At 42.2% G+C, this 27,873-nt stretch overlaps 2 protein-coding genes across 12 annotated transcripts; one reads left to right on the top strand and one right to left on the bottom strand.

Annotated features, from left to right (window-relative positions):
* Window positions 1–105: 105 nt before the first annotated feature.
* kcnmb3 (potassium calcium-activated channel subfamily M regulatory beta subunit 3) lies at window positions 106–6,378 on the bottom strand. Of its 4 annotated transcripts, none has more exons than XM_005475985.4 (4): window positions 6,179–6,378; window positions 4,035–4,244; window positions 3,043–3,226; window positions 106–2,508 (listed from the first exon to the last, which is right to left on the bottom strand). In XM_005475985.4, exons 1-4 carry the CDS (start codon window positions 6,262–6,264, stop codon window positions 2,140–2,142), a joined length of 849 nt encoding a protein of 282 aa, XP_005476042.2. In that variant the 5' UTR covers window positions 6,265–6,378; the 3' UTR covers window positions 106–2,139. The 4 variants fall into 4 exon arrangements, with proteins under 4 accessions (XP_005476042.2, XP_005476045.1, XP_005476044.1 ...); XM_005475988.3 differs by lacking the exon at window positions 6,179–6,378 and adding an exon at window positions 5,240–5,286; XM_005475987.3 differs by lacking the exon at window positions 6,179–6,378 and adding an exon at window positions 4,655–4,759.
* Window positions 6,379–20,575, top strand: mfsd8l2 (major facilitator superfamily domain containing 8-like 2). 8 transcript variants are annotated; one of them, XR_002057229.2, is made up of 13 exons: window positions 6,379–6,464; window positions 8,919–9,235; window positions 9,340–9,525; window positions 11,224–11,286; window positions 11,382–11,501; window positions 11,756–11,835; window positions 12,305–12,575; window positions 15,606–15,679; window positions 15,971–16,184; window positions 17,145–17,267; window positions 17,444–17,574; window positions 19,446–19,686; window positions 20,005–20,575. XR_002057229.2 is itself a non-coding variant. In XM_019348158.2 (12 exons), exons 2-12 carry the CDS (start codon window positions 9,160–9,162, stop codon window positions 19,524–19,526), a joined length of 1,419 nt encoding a protein of 472 aa, XP_019203703.1. In that variant the 5' UTR covers window positions 6,379–6,464; window positions 8,919–9,159; the 3' UTR covers window positions 19,527–19,993. The 8 variants fall into 8 exon arrangements, 7 of the variants coding, with proteins under 7 accessions (XP_019203703.1, XP_019203705.1, XP_019203706.1 ...); XM_019348158.2 differs by lacking the exon at window positions 20,005–20,575 and having other exon boundaries at window positions 19,446–19,993; XM_019348159.2 differs by lacking the exons at window positions 6,379–6,464; window positions 20,005–20,575 and adding an exon at window positions 6,594–6,662 and having other exon boundaries at window positions 19,446–19,993.
* The last annotated feature ends 7,298 nt before the right edge of the window (window positions 20,576–27,873 follow it).

The following is a 27,873-nucleotide window of genomic DNA, read 5'->3' as shown; positions in this document are numbered from 1 at the left end:
TGTCATAAAAAAACACCTCAAATACTTGTTTTTAGTCATCCTCATATCACCGTGTCTGTATGCATTCATTTATTGTGCTGTTGAATAAAAGCATTTCTCCTCGTGAATAGGTCTGGCAGTTTATTTTACTTGTTTAAACATTTAGGTAATTTACAAGCCACTTTTCCATTGCCATGCTTACAAAATAAAACCCCAAAATAATATTTACACAGTGAGCCAAAGCTATGAAGAGAAGTATTATAAAGGTTTTCATAGAAAAATACAAAAAAAAACTTATTAAAAGGGTCTGTGCAATATGGCACACTTGTGACATGAGTCCCATTTACATTATCTAACGTTCATAACAGTCATTTTTTTAAGTAGTCTTCAGGAATAGTTCTCCAGGCTTCTTGAAGGACATTCAAAGCGTATCTTTGGATGTTGACTGATTTTTGTCCTCTGTTAAGATGATCCCACACTGCTTCAGTAATGCTGAGGTCTGGGATCTAGGGAGCAATAGTGTTACATTATGCATTTTTCTATGCATTGGCAGTGTGTTTGGGATCAATCATGCTGATCTGTTCTACAAATTTTGTTGATATCACCAACACCAGTGGCTGAAATGCTGCCCCAAACCATGACACAGCCTCCACCGTGTTTTACAGAAGGCTGCAGACACCCACTCTCTCCTCAACTCCTCCATACATACTGACAATGATTTTAACAAAAAATTTCCATTGCAACTGATTTTAAGTCCAGTCCTTTCATTAACAGAGGCATCTTAACACCCACCCTTCCACTTAGGTCATTTCTTATTAGGCTTCAGTGAACAGTAGTGCCACATGTATCTCTCAGGTCCTGTGTCAGATCTTTTCTGGATATTATCTCTTACAGACATGACTTTCAGATACGGTTCATCTGCTATAGATGGTTTTTTAAGGGCACACTGCACACCATGCTGAGTTAGGTCATGTTTTCTGCTACTGGCGCTTTGGGAATCACCTTGTTGGTGTAAAAATACTACTTGATGTTTATCTCTGTCATTTTATACATCTTTCATAGAATTTTTCATCTAAGCAAATGGGTACAAGTTAACAAAGTGCCTAAAGATACAATTTAAAATTGTCTTTGTCAAGTTGTCTGTTGCATGTAGACAACACTGGTTCATCCGTTGGGTTAGTTGCTTTTTTATGCTTGAATGATTCATAGCTCAGTGTTAAGTGGCTTAAAAACAAATACCAAACAAAGAAAAGAATCCTCTGGACATGTTCAGTTATTCAAGGATTGCACTGAAAATGAATGAAGAACAATAAGTGTCCAAAAAGGATACTGTGAAAAACCTTCCAAAAACCTGTAGATCTATCGCTCAAAAGCACTTTAAAAATAACAAGAGAGTCTGGATCCTTTGAAGTGAAATATAAGGACATGGGAAGTGGATTGAGAGTTTTACACAAAACTCCAAGATGAAAATTATTTTTAACCATGAATCATGCAAAGACATTCAAGCAGAGTCTGTTATTATTCTAAACATATTGTGTCCAGTACTCCCTCGCATATTATCATTGGACCAATAGAAACTCTCATCCAACTGTGACACATCACATCAATCTGTCATGAATTTCCTCACTTCTCTCAGGGTGCTAATAATCATCCCTCATAAACTGACTTATTAGCCAGCTTGCTATCTGGAAAACATTAAAAAGCATCAGTCGGCGACCCAGAGCCCAGGCTGGGTAAATCAGTGTTTGGATTACCAGGAGAGCATTGGAATGCTTCTCTCCTGTAAGTGATCCCCGTCCCGAGCAAGTTGGAGCGCTACCTGCTCGACACTTAACAAATATTGAATATATGCCTAATTAAACATGAGAGGTACTAATTGGTGCTGACTGAGTGTGAAACATCATGAATTGTGTGGCTGTTCAGGCAGACTTTGCTTCTTTCTGCCATCATTTGGACATCAGTGTCTATTTAATAACAGAGGAAGGCACTTTTTAATAAGAAGGAGGCGAAAACTGTATAGATTTTCAATTCTCACACTTCAGACCAACATTTTACTTTGACTAACCTTTTACAAATCAACACTAGATAACATTATGTACCAGTTAAAAGGCTTACAAAAATGGCATTTTTTGGCTTATTACAGCTTAAGCTCTGGACATGTCATGAGGGAGACTGTGCGCTGGACCTACGGAGCAGCCTGTACAGTTTGCCCTGAGTGTATCTTGAAGTCAGCCGGCCCCCTGCAGCTTCACTGATCACCTCTGTGGACAGATGGGCTAGACACTGAGTCAGTTTCACAAGGCCCACCAGCAGAGCTCCACCGCCCAGCAGTATACAGGGCCACAGCAGTGCAAATAGGACCATCTGCAAAGTGTACTTCCTGTGTAAGATGGCGTGGTTGGGGTACCTCGTCTGATCAGTTAAACATGCGGTGTTGTTCCCGAGCAGACTGTCCAGGCTGCTGTTCACTTTCTGGACTTGATCCTGAAGTGCTTTTCTGTCCATTTGGCATTTGGGCATGTAGAAACACTGAGAGAGAAAAAGAGAAGATTCAAGTGTAATTTTTTATCAAGTGACCTGCCCCTTACAGTTGGCAGGACTGATTGCAATCAGTGCGACAAGCTGCAAGGGTCTTTTTTTTTGGTGTCTGTTAAAAAAAAGCAAAGAAAATTTTCAAGCCTCCATTTTCTGCACCGGTGCCGAGAAATACTTCATAGCATCTCTCTGAATGGAGCAGAAGTGCGGTGTGAGAGCATCTCTTAATAATATCTACTGGCTTATTCACAAGGGCACAGGCATTAAAAGTGCTGCTGCTTTTCCATCCTGTCAGCTAGTTCAGCCTTCATCGCTTTCTCGCATGCGTTCCCAGGTCCATGCTTAGATGGATAATAAAACACCTGAGAATTAAAATTAAGAATTACTAAACAAAGTAATCTTACATGCTGTGCTATATAGATATAAAGACCTAATGTTCACATTTAATGCTCCAGAGCTGATGTCCTCCTCCCGGGCAGTTCATTTAACTAATCCTAAAACCTGGAATTTTGTGTTTTAAATCCACACCTCGGTCACGAGGAGAACAGAATCCTCGTTTAAGTGGAGCACGGCCTCCTCGGTGGAGCCATTGAAGTAAACCGTCACCGTCGCCTTGAGGCACGGCACTGTGCTCACACCTCTGCAGTCCACCCACTCCTCCAGTATCTCACTCTTCTGCAGCACGCAGCTGGCATTACCATCATCCCAGCCACTGGAAGACAACCAGCAGGGAAGGTTCAGAGAAGCCTTCAACCTTCAAACTTACAGAATTCACACGCACACCTCAATAGCACTAATTACAACAGCTGCATAAAGGATTGCCACTGCAATTTGTAGTAGCAAAATTAGTGTGGGATAGACTGACCCATCAACTTTTCCACAGGAGCAGGGTTCCTGCCCAAGTTTTTATAATTTCTTACTTCGTCTGTGTGGTTTAGTGCAATTAGCAAATATTTAGCATGTTAACAGCTAAATTAAGATTCTGAACATGGAAACTTTAGACTTGCTCAGCATCGTCTGTCATTGGTCTGTCGGTCATTGTCTACTGGAATAAAAATTCCATGCAGGAATACAGAGCATAAGCATCATCAGTGATTCCTGTTATACCGACTTTGTTATTCTGACAGGAGATTATGTGACACAACTGATGGTGAATGCCAATAAAACTTCTATTGCAGGAGAATAGGGTGCAGCAACAATCAAATGCCATGTATTTTTAAGTGCCTTTTATCAGTTTGTTGCTGAGAAATCTTTCAAAATGACTAAGAAAACTCAGCAGAAGGAAAAATATACACCAGCTGTCACAGGGCAAGAGACAGGTCACCACTCTATCTCAGGACTAACACGCAGAGAGACAGGCAACCATTCACACTCGCATTCACACCTAACACACGTCTTTGGACTGTCTGAGAAAACTGCAGCACCTGGAATCACCGACACAGACACGGGGAGAACAAGCCTTCAGTGAGGGGATGCATTTGTAACTGAGCCTGGAAACGAGACAACACTCCCGAGTGTACCTGTTAACAAAGGGTTTGATCACTGTGATGCCGACTACAAAGAACATGAGCACAGAGAAGGCCATCATGGTGCAGCCCAGCAGGATGGCGCGGTCCTCCCCGACGCTTGCACCTGGCACCTGGGTCCGAACCCCCTGCCCTCCGTGCCCGTCAGCTCCTCGGCTCCGATCGCGGTCCTGAGCCACCATAGTGTGGAAGAATTCCCCGTGTCTCACACACAGACACACACATACAGGGATTTAATTCAGAAGTGATTCAAACTTAAAATGATTTCATGTTTGGTTAATTTTATACTCTTTAAAACAATAAATGACTTGCATACAAAATGTATTTAAAGTAATGTAAGTGATAAAAATGAAATGAAATACAACAAAATGTAACCAATACTTAAAAAAAGAGCCATGCTAGCAGCCTTTGTAAGGCTGTGTTTGAAAACACGGGTGGTTTGAGCTAAACGCCACTTAGCATGGTAGCATGCCGCTTGCTAATTAGCAATGAACAGGAAGTGCAGCAGAGGCTCATGGGAAGGTCATTAGTTTAGGAACTAGCTTATTTAGCTAGACATGAACATTGTAAGAGAAAAACACTGCTGTTTCCATAAACAACAAATCAGTGATTACCCCAGAGGTCAAGCTGGAGGAATCATTTTAATTAGCCCAGTGTTGGGCCTTAGTATTGCCCTTAATCTCCATACTGGTTAGTTAGCTGCACCTGTTCACTGTTTGTTCATGCCTATCACACAGAAGCAAGCAATGCATTTAGCCATTTAGCCAGACAAAATCCACAGAGCGGCAGTTCCCAAAATGCATTGCTGATGTCAGAAGTCAGAGAAGAATAGCCAGACTGCTTTCAGATAAAAAACAACAGTAACTCAAATAACCACTTGTTACAGCAAATGTATGCAGAAGATCAGGACAGGTTGAATCTTGAAGCAGATGTGTTACAGCAACAGCAGAAGACAACACTGGGTGCTGCTCCTGTCATCTAAGAGCAGGAAACTGAGGCTACATTTCACACAGGCTCATCAAAATTGGAAAACAGAAGACTGGGAAAATGTTGCCTGGTCTGATGAGATTTTTGCAGCAACATTTAGATGGTTGGATCAGAATTTGGTATAAATAACACAAAAGCGTGGATCTAGCCTGCCTTGTATCAACAGTTCAGGTTCATGGGATATTTTGTTAACACACAGTTTTGTTACTGACCACATCCATCCCTTTATGCCCACAGTGTTCCCGTCTTCTGGTGGCTCCTTCTAGCAGGATAATGCGCCGTGTCAGAAAACTCAAATCAGCTCAAACTGGTTTTTTGAACATGACAGTGCATCTTTGGGGTGCGGTGGAATGGGAGATTCTCTGGATGTGCAGCTGACAAACTGTGTGATGAACTAAAATCTCTGAGGAATGCTTCCTGCACCTTGTTGAATCTGTGCCATGTGGAATTAAGACGAAAGAAGGCAAAAGTGGGGCTGATCTGGTACTAGCAACGTGTACCTTATGAAGTGGCTGGTGAGTGTATACAAGTTATTTCTGATATATCATTCACCTTCAAGCCATACATTTAGAAATACTCTGTGCTGTGCATGTGCTGTAATCTCACACATGCATACATGTTGAATCAGTTTTTCCAAAATTTTGACTAGTCCTTTGTTTACAACAGCGCATATCTGTTACAGACTGCTGCTTCCCTGCAGTTGTTTGTATATTAATACAATTTTTTTTTTTTTTACCACCACCATTAACAGACCAGCAATGTCATGAAACTTACTGGTTTTGTATCCTGTTGCAGGCAGGACAGGCTACAAAATATAGACTACATTACATTTTTTCTGCAGATGCATAATAAAAACAAAAATCTACTCACTGAACCTTTTAAGTACAGACCTGATGACATCATTAGGTTTTTTTTTAAAACTTTACAAACAGAAGATTTACATTTTCCAGGCTTATAGTAGTAATCATATGTACAGTCAGTGGACTGCAGTATGAACCGACTGATGTCACCACAAACTGGTTTTTATACATACCCACTGGGCACCTATAGTGTGTATAATGTGAAGCTCTGTTTAAATTCAGCCGTGCTTTTCCTTCATAATGAACTCCCAAAAGTGTTGCTGCCTGGCCCAGTCGATTGCCGGCTCTTACCGTGTCTGCCGCCTGCGAGCACCGTGCAGGTTAATGTTAATGGGGATGCTGGATGACCTCCGGGGAGAATCTGTGTTCAACCACATGCCCACTCCTATCTGAGCCACCTCCTGTACAGTATATCCACCTAACAAGCTCCTCTCTATCTGAAAGTCAAATGTCCTTCTGCCAGCAGCTGATCATTTCATATCTCCAACAGGCTCCGGGGCACTGCTGTGACTGGCTGAGTGGACTCGATATCAGTTTAGTCACCGGGGAACTTCCTGTTGTTTACCAAGGCTCAAAGGTGAGTGCAAAAACACCTTCCACCCTCATATGTGTTTCTATAGAAACCACCACAGGTAAGGCAGGTAGGATGCTAATGGCCTCTCAGCGGGCCTGTGACACTCAGCTGCAGCCGTTTGTCACGGAAAAGCCGAGCCGGATGAATCCCTTCTTGATTACCGTTTCCACAGAATGAAACACACGCAATGACGCTACACTGGTGAGTACACATGCTCTATGAAATCATTTTTCATTATAAAAAAATTAAAGAAACCTCAACACTATGGCCAACAAAACATATATGCACGCATACATATACAGTAGATTCCTACCCAAACACATGAGTCCTGCGACTTTTCATCACCGCGGTGGCCTGGTGAGCTCGAAACCTCTCAGACTGTCTGGACGTTATGTGGCACGAGCACATGATGCTGAGCGAGTTTATATCTGCTATTCAAACAATCAAATGTTTTGTATTATTCATGGGTTGCTGAAAAACATATGGCGGTATTAACTTGGTGACAGTTCTGTTTAATACAGCGAGCCCAAGGCTAGGAACACCACAGCAGCTTGAAAAAAGGGAGCTACAGCTCGACACAACAGACAGCAGTGTCATACCTAATTTATTCAGTATTGAACAGAGTGCAGCGTTAAGCTGAATAGTTTCCTCCGTTGCCCGCTCTGCTGTTAAAGCTCCATAAGATATAGTCCTTGTTTATCTGATGTATTTCATTACTTTTTGTTTTATCACTGTGTGATTTATTGTGTTTTTGAGCAGCTAAATTTAGCCCCATGCTTGTAAAAAGCACAATTCCTATTTAAAATACTGTGCAAAAGTCTCAAACCACCCCTTATTTCTTTATATTGCGCTATGGAAATAGGAAACAGGTGCTGGGATTTATTGAAGCATGTGCAAGCATGCATGGAAACACACAGTATATAAGGCGAAAACAGAGTTTGTACAATTCTAACAAAACATGAACGACAATATTTGGTGTGACTTTATTCTTCTACTTAGCCTGAACTCTCTTGGACAGAGAGTTCAGGCTAAGTAGTCTTCAGGAATAGTTCTCCAGGCTTCTTGAAGAACATTTAAAGCTCTTCTTTGGATGTTGGCTGCCTTTTTTTCTGTTCTTTGTCAACATGATGCCACAGTTGTTGAGGTCCGAGCTCTGGGGAGGCCAATTCATGACTGGTAGTGTTTCACTGTGTGTTTTTCTATTCAGGGATACGTTTACTGCATTGGCAGTGGGATCATTGTCATGCTAAAACATTATCAGAAGCTTTCCAGATTGTACTACACGATGGATCCAAATTTGATGGTACTTTTCTGTGTTCATCAATTTGGACAAGATCTCCAACACCACTGACCGACATGGAGCCCAAAACCATGACAGAGCTTCCACCATGTTTTACATATGTCTGTACACACTCTATGTTGTACTTCTTTCCTGACCTCTGTACATATTTGAACCAAGTATTTCAAATTTTAAATTCACCACTCCCTCTGTTGCTCCTCATTTTTAGTCTAGTTATTGTGTAATCTGGCATTACATGATGACCTCAGCCTTTTGTCCCTGCTTCTCTTCCTTCTTCCTTTGGCTTCTTCCTTTCACTGAGATCATTTCTCATTAGGCTTCAGTGAACAGTAGATGGATCAACTTAAGCACCAGATGCGTCTGTCAGGTCCTGTGTCAAGTCTTTGCTGGATTTCTTCAGCGGTTTCCTAAAATTCTTAAGGACAAACTGCACACCATGCCGGGATTTGCCAAGTTTTCTGCTAATAGGTCTTTGGGAATCACATTATTGTGCCAAAAAATACTATTTTATGTTATCATTGGCATTTTTCATAGATTTAACTAAAGAAATTGAACAGAAGATGTGTTTTTGCAACAGGCTTCAAGTAATAAAGTGCCTTACAGGCTTTTCTCTGTTATGTGTAGGAGCTTTTATTATGCTTGAATGATTCATGGGTCAGTGTTAAGTGGCTTAACAGAAAAAAAACAAAGCAAAGCAACAAAAAAGAAGAAGAAAAGATTCCTGTGAAAATGAGTGAAAAAGAAAAACTCTGAAACTCCTTCAGAAGGCCTGGAGAACTGTTGCTCTGGCTCTTCTTTGGATGTTCTTTAGTCTCCCTCCTTGGAAGAAAAGTATAAAGAAATGAGGAGTGGCTTAAGACTTTTGCATAGTACTGTGTAACCAAAAGGGGCAGATAGGCCTTGCGTATTTTTTTCACAAGGTTGTGAGGTGCTTTTGATGAAACTGAAGCAAACAAGTTTAAATATGTATAAACCTCAGGGTACTTTACCTCACCGGGCAACCTGAGAACTTGCCTCGATCTTGCAGCGTGGTGCTGCACCGAGAACGGGAGTCAAACAGAATTTCATCTTTAACATAAATGCCTAATGGAATTGGACTACTGCAATCATTTCATATTTGTTTGTATTGTTTCCATGTTTGCTGTGACGTGGTCCAGGCTTCACTCGTCCTGAGCTTTTTCTGTAAGAGAAGCCTCCCGTCGTCTTTGTTGTCCATCTCTAAGAAGTTTTGCTGTGACCTTGTAAAGCGGTGCAACAGATTCCTCTGATTATCTGGGCCAGCAGCTGTAATAGCACGCATGGTGTCTCTTGTTATCTGATTATGGCTCTGAAGAACGTTTCAGAGCAGCATGCGCAGATAGAGGTTGGCATATAAAAAGAAGCAAGTCAGTGAGGACAATGGATAATCACCAAAAGAGGAATCTTACTTTTCTCACCATTGGACTGATATTTATGCTGAGTGGCGTAGAGTACGGTAAGTTCATATCAAACTGGATGTAATTTAAGGTTGTTGGTTTTTTTGGCATTTTTACTGCACACGTCTCAACCCTTCTCTGTTGTTCCTTGTGGTGGCCTCAGCTGTCATTCTGCCTACAATATGGAGGTATCTGCAGATTTTGGAGGCCCCACCTTACTTCCTGGGTCTCGGTCTGTCTGCCTTCAGTTTGAGTGCACTGGTCACGGGCCCGCTATTTGGCATCTGGTCAGATCGAAGCAAAACTACAAAGTCCATTGTCCTTTTCTCAAATGTTTTTGAGATTGTTGGTGAGTAGTCAAGCCACGAGAAAAATCACATGACTAATTTAGACTCTGCGTCGAGCTGCTGTATGAAGAAACTCTTTGGGTCATCTTTTACGCATTTATTTTCACCTCATGCAACACAGAGAATTCCTTATAGACGACAGAACTTACAAAAAATCTGATATCAGGTCATTCCTTTCATCTGAATGCAATCTAAATTTCTCTTTGAACGTAGCCTTCGGGAGGAAGAAAGTCAAGTGAATAGTGAAAGAGGCGCAGAATTGATTTAAACCTGGTTTCTTTCTAATGACCAGCAGAGGGTGGCTTCTGCAGTTGCAAAAAGAAGTCTGATTGTAGAAAAGTCACAGAGGAAATCACCCTGCCGTTCCCTTCCCAAAATATTGATTCTGTTCTGAGTCTCATTTAGAGTAAAAGTCACAGTGAAGCAGGAAGTGCTTGCTAAATTGTGTTTGGCCATTTACTGCCATGTGATTGTCAGTCACACTTTGCTCATCACGTGTGGTTTCATAAAAAGAAAAAAAAAAGGCTTCAGTTATGTAGACCTATACTGGCTGGCAACCCCATGGCAACCACCCGCTGGGTTAGGTTGGTCAGTGGTTGCTGGAGGTTACTATGTGAAATCCATCACAATGAGGGTACTGTACCAACAACGTCCTTGTGATTGCTTTTGTTGATAGCAGATTGCTGCAGTTGCCCCATAGCTTGCTGTTGTAAAACTAAAATAAGGCTTGAAACAGAGAAGGTTCTCGTGTCTTCCATGCAAACTACTGGTGACAGCAGCAACTTGCTAGAGAACAAAGCAACTGCAAGGAGGTTCCTGGTAGTGCACGGTATACCTCCATACCGCTTTGTGACCAATTTCATGCTAGTGCATGCCAACAACAACTAGCAACCACTCTCCAAGCAGTCGTGGTTGGAGAGTGGTTGCTAGGGAGTGACTGACTAGTTTCTAGGCCTGTCTATCTGGGCTATTAACAGTGGACCTTTAACCTGCAGCCACTGGCTAATTGGTTAGGGGATGCACACGTTTCCTTAGTGACCACGGTTACCAGATAGCCACTCACTAATCTCTAGGCTTGTGTGACTGGAGCTAAAAGGGCACTTACCAAAATATAGGCTTCAAAATTAGAACTCTCTAGCTGCCTCTGTGACTCAATTTTTTATCTACAGGACACACACAATGGATTATGGGAATTTCTAAAAGAACTATGATTTTGTTCTTTCAGCAAAGCATTATGTGAGTCATTGTAAAGAAATTTGTGTTGTCAACCAAACAACAAAATCACCTGAAAGCTATTAGACTAACAGTATATTCTAAATACTAGCTAAATATTAGTAAATACTAGCTAAAACCTAGCTAATATCAGCTAAAATCAATTAACTAAAACATTAGCAGTACCACATGATCGTCTATTATTGTTAATGTTTACTTTACTAGATATAGTGTTTTTCTATTGTCACCGAATGTGTTGGAATCAATGACTGTAGAAACCTTTTTAGTAAAAGAAAACTTTTTCTTATACAGTCATTGGTTGGCATGTTAGCATGCTAACATTAGCCAACTACTACTAAAGTACCGAATAGTATAGAAGTTAATGGAATTGTTACAGGGTGAAGCCAGTATTTAAACATTTAAACAAAGATATTGCCTCAGATGAAGATGCATTTCACAACAATTGTTTATTTTTTATTTCTTCTCAGGTAATTTTATGTATTTCATTGGATACTCAAAGTGGCTTTTGTTATGCAGTCGGATTGTAGCAGGTGACACTTGCACACACACATGCACGCATGCATTACGTAAAACAGTTAACACTCGACGCATGTAATATACCGTAGTTTGATATGTTTGCCCTCAGGTATCGGAGCAGGAGCCGGGTCCTCCATCTTTGGCTTTTTGACTCGGAGCACTATACCAGAGGAGCGAGCTGGAATATTTGCCGCCATCATGGCCGGTCGACAAGCCGGTCTTCTTGTCGGTCAGTTTCTCCCCTTTCCACTTATCCACAGAGAAATAGGTGTTATTTCACCTCTCACCACCCCCTCTGCCTTGTGAGGAAATATCAGACAGCGGGAAGGATTTTGTGATCCGTTTTTTCTTTTTTCTTTTTTGATGTTTCATTTCAACTGTGAGCGGAAAAAGACATTCAATAAAATCACTAAGGAGCAGGCTACTGTTTCCACACATCTTCCATTTATCTCATCTTTAAAGCACTTCCTCCTGTCTCTCCAGGGCCGGCGTTCAACCTGTTCCTGCGGCTGTGTGATTTCAAACTGGGCCCCTTTGTTGTGAACAAGTATACGTCTCCTGGGGTAACAGCATCCAGATAATCAGTAATCTAAGGTTCTGTGAAAGGCTCATGAATACAGAAATAACCTTCAGAAATAGTCGCTCTACATTCTGTGCTCACATATATATTTTTCCTCCTTTGTTCTCCTCTGAGTAAGAGGAATACAAAACACCTGCAGCGGTACTCGGTCCCGTAACAACCTGTATCGATCTGTTTCTATCTAAGTGTGTCTGAATAAAACACCTGTAGCGCGGATGAAGCTTAAATGAGACTTAACAAAGCTCTTATATGCCTGTTTCCATTTTTTTTTTTCGCATAATATGACCCAGAATCCCTCTCTAGATTTCACTCTGCCAGGCAGCGCTTCCATAGCTGAACCACTTTATCTCTCCTGAAAGCTTCCAAGGATTCTGGTCCTGTGAAAATATCTTTTTTTGTGTTTAAACTGTAAGACTTTTGAAGACGTGTGTCTTTTTCCTCCATGCTGTCAGATCTTCATGTGCCTTTTGTGGGTGCTGCTCCAGTTTGTCGTCCTGGCTATGTACTGGGATGTACCACCCATTAGCTGCGAGGGGGGAGCCACGATGATGGAGATGAAACAGGAGGAGGTAGAGGAAGAGGTGCCGCTCATGGGGTCTGACGAGGAGCCGGTGCACACCTACAGAGCCCTCAACTCCGACCAACTGGAGACCTCCACGTCGTCTGACATGCAACCCGTCCACAGAGCTTCGGACCCCTTCCGAAACTTCAGCGCCAGCAGAGGTGAGCCGGCAGGTTTGACTGCCTGTCTTGAGCAATAACAGTCAGCTTTCCTCTGCCCCATTTTGCAGCGTTCAGGTAGGAAGAGGTGTCACTGCCAATGCACATGTTTCATATCTGCTCTATTGATTTTGCTTGCATTTGCTCACTCCGTCTCGCACACACTTTCCATTCTCCAGGTCTCTCTGAGGAATTTTCTGCAGCATGTCAGATCAGATTCCCAGTGTATTGATTGGACTTGTGTGTACGTGTCTGGTTTATGTCAGAGCATGTATATACATGATGTCAGGTGCACTATTGGATTAGTGTCATAGTACGTTTACATGGCGATTGCGATTGTTTGCCGCTACTCAATATCCTTTCTGTACTTTCTTTGACTGTGTGTGTGCATGTGTGTGTGTCTTGGGAGTGAGTGGGTTGAGTACTTACTCATTTGTCTTAACCATGTTGTGAGGACCTCAAGCTTTGATTGTAGATTTACGCACTCACATTCTGGGGATTTATATTTCTTTTGGGGACGTCGTTAAGTTTAAGCTGCAGACGTGTTTAAAGCTTACGGTCGAGGTGAGTGTTGGGGTCAGGCAAGTCAGAGTTGTGTTTAAGACTGAAGTAACTCTCCAGGAAATGCGAGTTGGTGTTGTGTCCTCTAAAGACACAACTGCGAGTGCGTGCGTTTGTGTGTGTGTGCTGTATTGATTCTCTCACTCTTTGAAGATGTGGCAGAGGGAAGGATGGAAGACTTCCTTTTTTATTGACTGACTTGCTGTGGTTGACTTGTGGATGAAATAGAGACAGAATTGGTAATGTGGCCAACATTCCTCTTATTGATTCCTTTTTGTACGAAGAGACGCTACAACACCAGAAACGCAGCAGGAGCGGAGGATGTCTTCTCTGGCACATGCAGTAGGAGTGTCTGTTAGCCCTTACAGCGTGTCTGGTATTCGCTCTCTTGAATTATTGATCTTTTCTGACTTTTTGTGTATCAGTGGAGAAGCTTTGAAAATCGGGGCAGATCTTTCACTTTCTTTCATCAAATCTTGATTTTTCTGCAAGGTGTCGTGGAAAGAAAAAAGTACATAACAGCACCAGTAAAATCTGTGTGAATTTTTGCTTTTGGAACAAGGGAAACTACACAACTGCCTTTTTTTATTCCATGTACTTGTGTTGTATCTGAACTGGATCAGATTTTCCACATGTGTACACGGCACTGCGGTTTTGTAGCCTGCTCTGTTTCATACTCTAGTTATTCTCCCTTGAAAAGACTGAAACATTCAAAGATGTATTAGCTCGAAGATGCTGAAGTATGATTAGTTTTAGGGTTGAATTTTGGGTTGATCTTTTCAGATTGTACCCCGCCTCTCACGAGGGATGAAATGTTTAGAAGTATCGGTAAGCTAATTTTAATGCCATGCTAGCTAGTCTCTTTCCTAAGCTAAGCTATACAATGAATAAAACAGTGGAACTTGCTTTTTTGCTTTGTCTACTTGTGGCATCACCAGAAAACCATCTTTAGGTCAAAGCATTTTCCTCATAGATCATTTTATTACTTATTTTCTGTGCAGCATCAAATGTAAAATGTATCGGCTGAGCAAGAGCATGTCTTCAGGGTCCACAGGAAAAGCATGGGATGGGATAAAAACTAGTTTCCAACTCGTTTGCCGTTTGAATTAACGCTTTGATGTTTTTGCTGTCACCATGATTGTTTGGTTTGTTGTTGTTTTTTTTAAGACAGAGTTGATGAAGAATCAGGGTTTCAGCTCACGCTAGCAGGTTTGGTTACCAGTCTGCGTCCATAAACTTCATGGGTGCAATGAACAGACACACAAATCAGCTAATTAGTGTTAACAAAGATAATAATCAAATATTAGACTTCCACTCACCAAACCAGAAGCACAAACTTCTGGGAGAGTCTGTACCAGGCAGAAACACATCATATTATCCAATTAAAATTGTCACCAACAGCACAAGCATGGAGGTAAGGTCCCTCTCAGTGACTTGAAGTAGCAGAGGTGACACCTAGAAGACCCAAACTGCTTACAGCTGCTTGTGTCTGGACACTTATCGGTCAAACTGGCCGTGCCCCCAGCTTCCAGTATCCAGAGTCCTAAAAAAAATCTGCTCAGAGATGTTGTAATAAGTGAAAAAATCAACAAACTATTTTTTGTTCAAGTCTTTAACAATGCTTTCTACTGTCTGGATATTTTAACATTAGGATTAACTTTCTTTTAGAGAAAGCCAATTTTCAGCTCCAGTGGTTGCCCTTTGCTTTAATACCAAAGACCTGGCAACCCTAGCAACCACTTTGTAACTTTTTTTGTCCATTGTTAAGCATTTTTGTGTCTAATAATCAGTCTGTAGACTCAGACTTTGGACTAAAAGCTGGGAAATCTGGGGAAAAATAAAAGTCTGTCTCACAACTTTCTGAGGTACAATAAATCATTTTAAAGCCACATCAGGTATTTAGCTGCATACATACACATCCAGTGACATAAAATAATCAGACCATGTCAATAGCAATGCAAACGCTGAACACAGAGAACTGAACTGTAGTGGATCACACAGTGTAATATCAAGCCGATTCTCCAGCCATCTGGCATCCAAATTTAGCAGCAAGCCCAGCTCGTTTTCCTCCTCTCCAAGCCCATAAGGAGGAATTTGTTCCAGGAAGAGCTGGTATCAAAATTTGGAATTTATTGAAAGCTTCCCCCCCCTTTTTTTTCTGTGTAATCATGCTTTGGATATAAGATAAATATCAGAATCCATACTTCTCTCCATCAGAAGAAATAGATGTAGAGCGTCTTGGACGACATGATCAATATGACCAGGCGGCCAGGATTTGTCACGCCCGCCTCCTTCAATCTTACAACCGCTTTGAGATCGTCCAACTTTTCTTTTCTCTTAAAACTTCTTGATCTCGACTTAACTTGCCAGTTGAAACTTTCGATTTGAAGCTAGCAGTTGAAGACTTTTTCTCCCTGACTTTCCTATTTTATTTCTTGTGGTGTCTCTCTCTCTCTGTCCTTCTCTGTGCAGAGTTCCTGAGAGAAGAGGTAGTTGTTGTCCTCACGGCTCAGTTCATCACTCTCTTCAATCAGACGGCGCTGGAGGTGAGAGCAGCGACCATCGAGATCCACCAGGCAGCGATTCCAAACATGTCACACTATGTCACACTGTTTATTATCCAGAGTGAATAACACGGAGTCTTCTAAGACCTAAACTTTTGGGAAGATAATCAGTTAAATGCTGAAGCACATAATCAGCCTCTGTGTAAACATCTATTCTCTCCTCTGGTTAAACTGACCTAACTGGATACTCTGGCAGTGGTTGCCTGATTTTTTTTTTTACCTCTGAATGGACCGCTTTGCCTAAATGACTGGTGTCTTTCTAAAAATTCACAGACCATGGTGACCCCTCTTACGCAGCGCTACTTCAACTTTGGCGAGCTGGGCAACAGCCTCATGTACAGCCTGTGCGGGGTGGAGGTCATCCTGGGCTTCTTCTTTGTACGCTGGCTGAGCAGGAAGGTGGCGGACCGCGCCGTGCTGGCAGTGGGCCTGGTCATCTGCTGCACCGCCTGTATCTGGTGCCTCATCTTCCTCTGCAAACCCCGAGGTGCTAACCTGCCTGTGAAAAACCACACCCACAGACGCACACACAAATGAAGGCACACACAGACACAAAAATGCCTCTTTTTCTGAGCCAAATCCTTTCTGTGCCACCAGTGTTGGTGTGTAGAGCACAGCAGAGCCATATTGGGTTACACACTGGCTGAACTGAGTGTGCTCTGTAAATGATATCATTCAGCAGGATACCATAGAGGCAAACCGGATCCTGTATGTTAATGTTGGCCTGCGTCTGTTGCAGCTCGTCACGTTTATCGCTCTGATTACAAGTGACAGGTGCTGGAGCTGGGTAGTGCCTGAGTACATATAAAAGGATTAGAGTAATCGAATTTAGCAAAAATGCTATTTGTTAAAGCGTGGCTGTCATTTGTTTGCCATTTGTTAACTGTTGTGGTTAAAGCAACCAAACAAAGGCATAAAACCCGAAAGAAAGACACCTAAAGAAAAACTATTTTATCCTTTGGGGCCACTGAGAGGCATGTTTGATTGGTGAAACTGTAATTTGATCGTAAAATTATAGACTTTGAGCTCATGCAAGAACTTCCAACAATTCGAGTGGGCACAAATTCATACAGGCATGTGCATGATGCAAAGCAGCAGAGAACAAAAATCGAATGGCTGCCAGCTTGGCAGTGGTTTCGTTTTTCGGATAGAGCCGTCTCTGGTGGTGCCAGCCCATTTGTGGGAGAAACTTAAAAATCGGCGGACGGACGAGCTGGGCAACCGAAGCATGATCTGCCGCACTCTCTGAATGATCATCACGCCACATGAGAAATAAGAAGCTTCAAAACTGTCATATTTATTGGCCACTAGGTCTATCAAATATAGGTATGCGAGGGTTTATGTTGGATTGCACTAAAGGTAATTGCTGAATTATGTATTCCATTTACTCTGTGATAAACTACTTTAATTTAGCGATCCTGTGATATCATCTTCCCACCCCTGCCAGGTGGTTATGGATGGGAGCTGTCGGCCTTCATCATCGGAGTGTTTCTGCAGCTGCTGGGGCTTCCCTTTGTGGCCGTGTCTCAGGTGTCTCTCTTCTCCAAAGTCACTGCTGAGAAAACACAAGGTTGGCTCATATTACCTTGGCACCGTGTGCCTGGCTCAACACATTAAAACAACAGATTGTTGCTCGGCGCATGTGATGCATAGAAAAAAAATTTCCACGTAGCGAACTTTAAAGCCATATTGTTATGTTTATAGATGAAATAAATAACCTAATATTTTGTCATCCCTCACCAAAAGGATTCAGCCAAGGTGTCAGACGCTCAGTTGGGGGCCTGGCCACAATCTTGGGTCCCTTGTGGGCTGGAGGATTGACTAATAATTTGTACATAATGTTGGGCATGATGCTGGCACTACTCCTTATGATCACAGTAAGTAGAACAAGGAACTCAGTAATAGTGTAGTGTTACACAGACTGGCTATGTGGCTGTGTCAGGTGTTTAGCTTAGCTTGGCTTAGCACATAATCTATTATGTGGTACTAACACATATCTACTATCACTGATAAACCAACGGGATAAAACATGCCATATACAGTTATTTAACCGATACAAAAGAGAAACTGGAAAGTTTTGTGTTCAAATTTTTATTCTTTATACAGGGCTAAGTTAAGCTATAGCTTGTAGCGTCATGTTTACCTCATAGATCCAGAACAGAAATTCCTCCAGAAGTAGTGATGTAGCTGCTGCAAGACAGCGATTTAACTGCAAAATGGGCGTTCAGCAATCTTGCTTAAATATAGAATTAATTTTTGTTTTGCAACCACTTGAGTCAAGTCCCCTGTTGCAAGGAGACCTATTGCAGACAGGTTGCATTCTTTGGTGCAGAATAATTGAATCATTGTATTGAGCTGGCAACCTCTACAAGGTATCTGAGAGTGACTGCAGTTATTCTAATTGGGACCATGATCATCCACCTGTGCAGCTGCCTTAGTATTAAAAGTGCGTGCCACAAACTTTTCTGTTTAGCTCAATTTTTTTTATATAGCACCAAATCACAACAACAGTTGCCTCCATGCACTTTTTATTGTAAGGTTAAGACCTATGTCTGTGAAGGTTCTCAGTCATCCAGGTCATCATAGTTTAAGGAGCTTGAAAAGGAAAGCGTCTTGACTTCTTTAGGTTTCTTGAAGACGTTTCACCTCTTATCCGAGAAGCTTCTTCAGTTCTAAGAGCAACTGGTGGAGAGTCCCAGATTTTAAGCCCTAGGTAAAGGTAAAGTCCCTAAAATAATACATAGAATACAGAAACAGCCCCAACAATCAGATGAGCAAGTGCTTTGGTCACAGTGGGAAGGAAAAACTTCCTTTTAACAGGAAGAAACCTCCGGCAGAAACAGGCTCAGTCTGCCACGACCGATTGAGGGTGAGGGGAGAAAGACAAAACACAGCAAACAACATCAGTGCACAAACCCTGCAATCACAAATTTTTCCTAGTTGCAAGAAGGTTGCTGCTCAATTTTTGCTATAGTGTGACTGAACCAAAAATGTTCCTTTTAGTTTTCCCTAGATTATATAAACTGCATAATCTGTTAAAAGCCCAAAATATGGTTTAAAACGCCTTTCTCCCCTTTAAACTTATATTTAATACAGCCATCTGTGCTTAGGATTATCCCATAGTTCATTTCATGATTGTTTGGGTAGTGTGTCTCTCTAATATAGTCTTTGTCATTAGGCAGACTGACTGTGTGTGGCTGTAAGAAAATCGCCTTCTGCTAAAGGATAGCTTACCTTAGCTTCACATAGCATTAAGACTGAAAACAGACGCTAAAAACTAGCAGGCGGGAAAGCTCACTGGAATATAACATGTTACATTCTACTGTTTGTTTGTTTTTTTAAAGGAATTTGGTAATGAAATTCCCAATTGTTCTTTTGAATTTATGTTTATTCTGCATGCTAAACTAAGTTAAGCTATGTGGTTAGCTGTAGCTTCACATTTAGCATAAACACGAGTGTGGCTTCAGACTTCTCATTTAACGCTTATAAAATCTTTAATGGTTATTTTAATTTTAATGTCAGCAGAGAGAAAGAACTCAGTTTTCTGTCCTTTATCTACCTTCCCTGTTTGAAACTAGCCGAAGCTGCTGCTTAAAAAAACATTTTTTCACCTATCCAGTGCGAAAAACAGTAGCCACAGGCTGTTCTAGCCAGTAAAATCTTTAACTCAGCATGTCTTTGATAGCCTCTACTTATTACTTGGTTCTCTCTATTCTCCAAAGCCATATCACACCGTACATTTTCGCAGGTTATGACAGCACTGTCCTACGACCGCCTGACTGAGCCGCGGGCGGTGCAGAGTGCACAGAGTTCTGACAGCGGAGGATAGAGCTGCAGTCCTTCTGAAGAGCGGGAGAGGCTAAAGACGGACAGAGGGAGCGCCCTTCACCTCTGAGAGAATCAATACAGGTTTACTGCAGAGGGAAATGTATGAATGTGGAATAAAAAATGTTCAAAACACATGCTGGACCTCAGAAGCTGCTGTAAAGGTGATCACACTCTTTCACGGTTAAATAACACTGTACGTTTCTAAGCTGTGCTATCAGATTCAATTATAATTGACCTTAGGTGCATATTTACTATCAGACTGTTAATTATATTTTACACAAGGGGGCACCATTGCTCTCATATTGAATATTCAGAGGGATAAATGAAGATGAAAGCCATTATTTTTAAACCAAACTATTTTTATTCCCCTGGTGTTTGTTGGAAAAAAATAAATAAATGAGAGAAAGAAGCAGGTTTTTCCGAGTGACCTTTGTAGCAAAGTTTTGATTCTTGTCTTTCTTCCTGTGGAAAAAAAAAAGAGAGAGATGGAGAACAGATGACACAATGAGTCCAGAAGTGGAGTTGTCAACATCTGAGAAGCTCCATGTCAGTGCTGCTGATAGGAGAAGAAGGTCAGACAGAGTGAAGATTTTCAGATGTTGTTTTTTTTCCCTTCTAATGCTGGAATAAACTAGGCACTTGAATGTAACACAAACAAAAATGCAAAGCTTTGAATGAAAGTAAACCAGCTTGTTTTGATCTGATCCTCTACGCCGGCTTGGCATTCGAGGAGCTCTGAATTAAAACCAAATTTAAAAAGGACTTACTTAATTAGTCGTCTCTATCTTCTTACTAAGGGGGGGATTTAAAGTTTAATTGCCTGTGTTCATAATTCAAAACATGACTAGGTGTGAGTAGTGTACAGTCAGCTGTTCTTGCCTATAGCCTCCTCTAGGATGTGCTGCGTGCTACGTATCTGCACTACGAGACGAGAATGCAACATCAAGGCATTGTAGATTCCCTTTGTAGCAATGAACACGGGTTTGGCCAATCTCTCTGTTTTTGCATAATTGCAGATAAGGCTCAGTAACCTTTCCAGTTTTCTTCACTCAGCATGTGATGTTTGGTTTTTCTAGAGGCTTTCCGCCTGAAATGGAAATTCTAATCTCTGGGACTCAAGGACATAATATATATAAGTACTTTCATGGCCTGATCAGCGCATTCAGGTACTTGACATTTTAAGGGAGATAAGAGGGAGCGTAGAATCAGGTCAATCCTGAATTTACTCTCCTTGAAGTAGCTTGATTTTTCCAGCATGATTCCTGCTATCCTGTGGTTTGAAAGAAATTCCTATACTGCGACATAAATATAAACAAAAGACATTTAAATCTGTTAAATATCTTGCTGATTTCAGTAGACTAAGCTAGCTTAGTCTGGTCTTTACCACCTTTGTAACAGGTAAACGTTTCCATGGTGTCATCATCGCATCACCAGGCGACGAGTTCTTTTGTCTTTCTGGGGCAACAAGCAGGAGAAACATTGACGTCTTTTTTATTTAAGTGCTTTTCTCCAGCATCTGTGCCTTTATGTGATAGCATCAGAGCCGAGCTGACCAATAACAAGCAATACAGACATGCATCCACTCAACCCAAGGACATGTGAATAATGAACAGTCCTGCTTTTAAGACCGTCTGGACCGGCGCAGTCAACTATCTTTCACCTCAGCCTCTGCGGCAGCGTATAGAGGCAGAAGCACACAAAGGACATAAATAGAAAAGTCAGAGGCCTTGGGCTTTTATGTTAAATATACCAAAGGTGGGCACAGATGCACAAGTTCTGAAAATTTTACAGCTTCCACGGAACAACTGTTTGATGCGGGAGCAAACAATTATTTTTGTGAACTATGGATGAGAGTTTGTTGCTATGGAGATGGTTTTTTTTTTTTTTGTGAGGGGGATAGAAAGAGGCCAAAAGATGAAGTAATGTTGTGTAATTGGAGAGCGGAAACCCTGGCTACTCTGGTTGTGGAACAGATGAAGGTGCCGTGGAGCTTTAGTGGATGCATCTGCATGTTGTAGTACCACATAACTATAAATGACTCAGTCTGCTTTCTGTGTACAAACTGTTTTCATGCCACGTCGAGGAACAATCAGTCTGCTGTGTGCGGTTATTTTAGCTATCGTGTAAAAATATCTTGCTGGATGTAGCCATTACTCTGGGTTTTTATGTTACCGCTGCTCTGTGGTGAACTGAGCTGTGAACAGTGAAGTAACTACAGTTTAATGTGTTACACTCAGTCTTAACCAATCGTGCCAGGCCTTTGTGGTTTTACTGTCATGACTTTTTTCTCATGAACAAAAAGCTAAAAAAAGGAACGGTTTGAATACACACCAGATCTCAATGAGGGAAAAATATATGCCGGATATCTATACTGATACGGACTGGGTAATGTGTTAGGAGTGACAGGATGCCACTTTGTTTGATGGAAATGAAAATTGTAACGCTACAGAGGGCTGAATTCAAAGATCCCTGAAAATCAAAGTGAAAAAATAATGCAGCAGGCTTGTCCATTTGACAGAAAATTAATTTGCAGCAACTTAAAATGGTACTTGGTAGTTTGTATGGTCCCCGCATGCTTGTATGCATGGCTGATAGCGTCGGGGATGCTCTTAATGAGACAACAGATGGTGTCCTCGGGGATCTCCTCCCAGATCTGGACCAGGGCATCAATGAGCTCCTGGACAGTCTGAGGAGCAACTTAGTGGTGTCGGACCAAAACACAACGTCCCTGAGGTGTTTTGGTGGATTTAGGTCAGGCGAGTGCGGGGTCCAGTTAGTGGTATCAGTTCCTTCATCTTCCAGGAACTGCCTGCATACTCTCCCCACATGAGGCCGGGAATTGTCATACACGAAGAGGAACCCAGGACCCACTGCACCGGCGTAGGTTCTGACAATGAGCACAAGGATTTCATCCAGATACCTAATGGCAGTCAGGGTGCTGTTGCCTAGTCTATAGAGGGCAGTGCAGCACTCCATGGATAAGCATCCCCAGACCATCACCAACCCACCCCCAAACCAGTCATGCTGAGCTATGTTACAGGCAGCATAATGTTCTCCAGAGATTCTCCAGATCCTTTCAGGTCTGTCATATGTGCTCAGAGTGAACCTGCTCTCATCTGTGAAAAGCACAGGGCACCAGTGATGGACCTGCCAATTCTGCAGGGAGCACAGGGTCCACCAGAGGATGTCGTGGTCTCATGCCACCGTCATGAAGCCCGTTTTTCATATTGTTTGGTCAGACATATTCACACCATTGGCCTGATGGAGGACATTCTATAGGGCTCTACTTCTGGCAGTGCTCATCCTGTCCATCCTTGGACAAAGGAGCAGATACTGGTCCTGCTGTTGGATTACGGACCTTCTACGGCCCTGTCCAGCTCTCCTAGAGTGACTGCCTGTCCCCTTGAATCGCTTCCATGATCTTGAGACTGTGCTGGGAGACTCAGCGAACCTTCTGCCAATGTCACATATTGATGTGCCACCCTGGAGGAGGTGGACTACCTATGCAACCTCTGTAGGGTCCAGGTATCGCCTCGTGCTACCAGTATTAACACTGATCTTAGCCAAATGCTAAAATAACGTAAATCCAGTCAGATAAAATGTCAGTGGCCTCCAGCTGTAAAAGCATTGCCGTTTTGTGGATTGTCTCATTGTTGCCCCTCTAGTGCAACAGTTGTTAATTTCATTAATACCAAAGTAGCTAAAACTGATTAACAATCCCCTCTGCTACTTAACTGACCCCATCAATAACCCACAGGTTAAAGTGACTTGATAATGTGTAGCATAATGACATCACCCTTTGGTTTTTGAAGGCTGATGGGGAGCAGCGGGTCTGACTGTGTAACCACACACTCATTGGATAGCGACGGTTTCATATCACTGATAAGGTTCCAGTTTGAAACATTGTGTGACCAGAATTAAAAAATATAGATTTAATTTTCAATATAATTCATATTGAGTTAGTGAGACCATAACTCAGCAGGAAAGTGTTTACAGAGGTCAGAGCAGAAAGCCTTTTCACATGTAGCTGTTTTCCAGTTGTACATAGTGCAACTCGGCGTGCTTTGACTCAACTCTACTGGGTTTCTCTCTTTTTCCAGTACAATTGGGTGCCACCTAATGTGCATCGGGTCATTATAACAACGCGTCCGAAAACCCTGTGAGGTCATATCTATGTGACACAAACACAACACTACAACGGAGGATGTCGAGGCGATGGTATATCTAAGTATGGCTTTTCGTCAGGCTCTAAGACCAGGGTGCTGATTTTTGTGTAGCCATTGTCTCGTTGCCATTTCACTCACTGAGTGACGGCAGTGACTTGCCAGTCGGTGGCATGCTGTCTGTTGGTGTCATACCCGAGACCCGGCCGAACTGGTACTAAAAAGCTTTAGTGGTGCAGGTACTACCACCTAATCAAAAACCCTAAAAGCTTAGGGTACTGAATATGTACTGGTGGAAAAGGGCTAATAGACTAACCACAGCTATCGCCATCTGGTGGCCTTGAGATAGAAAGCAGATTTAAGTCACTTCAGAATTGGCTTCATATCTTCAGCGCAGAAGCTAAATCCATCTTTTTCTATCGTCCATGCTCCAAAACAAACTTCACAGCAGAAATAAACAGGTTTAGTTTTGGTTTCTATTTTTTTTTTAAACCTACCACATTTTTAGTTTTTCTATAGCTTACTTATTTACTTGTTTGTGATGTTGGTTCTTTTTGTACTAGTTTGTAAAGATATCCTCTTAGGAATAATATTCACTGCTGTGTGGTAATGTCTTATTTTCACATTACTTCAGCAGGTATCTGATTATGATGCACACATGGAGTCTATGGAAGAAGCTTGGTAACTATCCTTATGGGAGTTTGGTGTTAGCTTAGCATACTTGGTTACTTCTGATAGCGTGGACGATCAAGCTAGAGTCTGGGGTTTAAGGATGTCTATATTTAATATACAGTCTGTGGATTTCATGGATCTAAAGTGCCAGCTTCGGGCAGTATAGTAATGTGAAACCACAGAATGAAGACAGAATATGTAAGTATATGCATTACATGAACTGTATCTCCTATCACCTTTCTAATGCACACATTTCCATATGCAAGAATGTAAATTTTGTGGTGTTTTTGTATTTTAATTTATTTGGTTTGGGCTGCTTTTTTAATTAACACATTAGTCAACATAAGATGACTTTTTTTTCTCCTCCCCATAGAAATGTAAATGCAACAGAGATTTGATCAAATGCATCCACTCCACTTTTATCAAGGGAAAAATGTACAAACGGCTGTTTTTAGCATTGACCGGCTTTGAAGCCAAACTGACACTGTCATCTGACAAAGATAAAGGTACTCGGTCCCAAAGCAAAGAAAAAACCAAACACCTGCACCCGCATTCGAATGGAGATGATCTGTAACAATTATGTTAGCAGCAACAGGAAGGCAAAGAGTGGCTCTCCTCTTCCTGATGGTATTACGGCTCTACTGAAGATGGTCATTAATAGGTCGCAGATGATAAATGAGTTATTAGCTACGGAGGTGGGGGGAGGGGGTAGAAATCAGGCCAGATATATTCATTCCACGACTCACTCACTCTCTTTCTTTCTTTCTTTTTCCTTTTCTGGTTGCCATCCATATTTTTGTGCGGAAAGATTTGTCCTCGCAAATCATTTATTAAGAGGTTTAATTTTACAGGAATGTATATATCCAGGATGTAATTCTGTTTCCTCGGAGGAGACTATCCATCAAAAAAATCTTTTAAATAGATGTCAGCGGTTGGTCTCCTGCCAGCTTGGCCGAAGATTTACAGTTTCACACACATTATTGTTACCGACTTAAAAATCTAACTTCTGGATGTCATTGCCAGGGTGTGGCTCCTGTCCAATAATGTGTGTGTGTGTCTCTGTTCCCTACACACACACACACACACACACACACCCACACACAGGACTAAAGGAGGGACATTTCTGGACCAATTATGCAAAAGTTTTCTTTATCTAATTCTCTGTATTGTGAGTGTGTGTGCAGGCATAATTAGATGAGAGCTTGAATCTACACCTTATAGCAATATCGAGATGGGCGACTAATGAGCTGACAGGGGAGTGGGAGAGGAGAGGAGAGGGGACAGCGTGTGCTTGTGGCTCAGTATCGATGAATACAAATCACAATTCCTCATGTCTCTTTTCTCATAAGCAGCTTTAGACTCCAAAACAGGACTAGCTGGCGGGAAGGCAAATGATTTGATTTATTAGAGGCTACAGTCACTCAGGTAGCCCTCCCTACTCTGACACACACACACACACACACCCCGCCGCCCACACCCTTCCTCCGTCGCTGTTTTTTGTGTATTACGTGCGGCTGGCATCGCCTCAGATACATTGAATCAATTGCCTCCACCCACACCAAGCATCCACCCCCAAACTCATATGTGAGCGTCAGTGAAATGAATGCCTTTGGGACATACGCGAGCTCTGACTTTTAAAGGCAGGCTCATTGATTGGGGACCATTGTAAGAGGAATGGAAATGTATTCCGATAATTATCAAGCTCATTTATTTATGTGGCTTGCTTATGAGCCCCGAGTTTTGTGAGGAGACAGATTCCTTTTCCTTTTTTCTCTCCTTCCTTCCTCTTTTCTTCTGAGGAGCAGCATCAGAGAGCCTCAGAGCTGACAGTAAATTTGCTCATCAACCAGTTTCGTTCCAGTGCGAGGTAAAAAATTATCCAATACTTCACGGTCTAGCCCTTTGAAGGTGGCGTTACTCAGCGGCGTGCTGTGGAGCCTAAAAATGTAATAGTGTCCAAACTAGAGATGCAAGCATGAAGAGATGATGAGAACTGGGGGGGGGTGGGGGACGGGGGCTCGCAGGGAGACTCGCCATATCAAGTAAACAAGCCGTCCTCGTGCGTCGTCCCTCTCCTTTATCCTCTCCTGTGGCCGCGCACACCCCGGTCATGCTCGAGCGATAAGGTCAAGGTTTACGAGCGCGCGGACCTGTGGGAGTTCATTGATCGCATCAGCAGCATTTGTGGAGAATATTATGAAATGATGAGAACTTCATAGGAGGTCAGCGGAGGATCAATATTAAATCCCATCTCATTTATAATCCCGCTGAGGAGAGGAGCTCCGCGGGGCTTAGCTGCTTAAAGAAGACAGCGCTGACAATTTACTTTAATGTTCGTATGAATAAATGTAATGACACACAAATGCTTGGAGACGAGATGTTTTCATTGTCTGTTTTGCAGCCACTTTAATACTGTGTCAGTGTCAACAAATGCTCTATAAATACACTGACGAGGCTGGAGAGGCTTGACCGGGAAGCGTGCGCGCATGCACACAGACACACACACGTGCATGATCAAGGAAAGTATTGACGAAAGAGGCAATATGAAATTAAAATCAAATCATCAAATGTTTGTTGCATCTCCTGGCAGATTGATGCTGCGTTCTCAGCTATTTTTAAGGAGATTTGCCTTCTCTTATCTGGCATCTCCCACCCTCTCGCACACAGCATCTTAAGATCGGGGATTAAACTTGTGATTATACGTATCACTTAGAGGATTAACCCTTATCTCCCCAAGTTAGGAACCAGGGTGCTGATGGATGTAAAACTTGATGAGGGCCCCGCTTCACGGCAGTTGATTTTGAGACAAATTTAAACGGGCAGCTGCAGAGAGACTCCAAAACTTTTTTCTTCTTCTCCCACTCTCTCAAATTTTAAGGAATGTAACCTTTGATTCTGTATCTTCCTGAGCCAATTAAGCTGTGAGATTTGTTTGAAGTTGCTGATTGAAAGGAGAACTCGCCGGTTTTTTGGGCCCAAACAGTGAAGGGAGACCACAGGGGTCCGGGTTCCCAGAGCCTGCATGTGTAATCCAGTCTAACATGCATGCAAATCTCATCTGTGCCCGCACACAATGGCCTGTCTGTGTGGAGGAGGGAGGCAGGGAAGGGGAAGCACGAAACGGAGAGGAAAAGCTGGAAGTGTGTCCTCCGTGCCGGAGCATATGCCACGACAGGTCTTAGGAGACGGAGCGCAGACAAACTAAGGTTCGCAGACTAGTAGGAGTCTTTGATCGAGGTTGATATTTAAACATCTGCATAATTAATCCAATATCTGCAGAGCTCTCCGAGGAGAGAGAAAAAACGCAGCATCGCCCGTGGAAAAAAAAAAAAGAAACAGAGAGAGAACATTGTAAATTCTTGGCACTGCTCTGAGTACAGTTCTTCTTCTTTCAGTGTAAAAACACAAGTTGGCAACCCGTATCTCAGGGGAAATTAAAAAATCTTTGTCTTATCCAGCCAATTAAATGAAATACACTTTTTTTTTTGTACGTGGCTTGAGCTGGCCCCCGAA

The sequence above is a fragment of the Oreochromis niloticus genome, linkage group LG18 (assembly GCF_001858045.2).
Source record: "Oreochromis niloticus isolate F11D_XX linkage group LG18, O_niloticus_UMD_NMBU, whole genome shotgun sequence".
Lineage (NCBI taxonomy): Eukaryota > Metazoa > Chordata > Actinopteri > Cichliformes > Cichlidae > Oreochromis > Oreochromis niloticus.
This window is presented reverse-complemented; position numbering and strand designations above follow the sequence as displayed.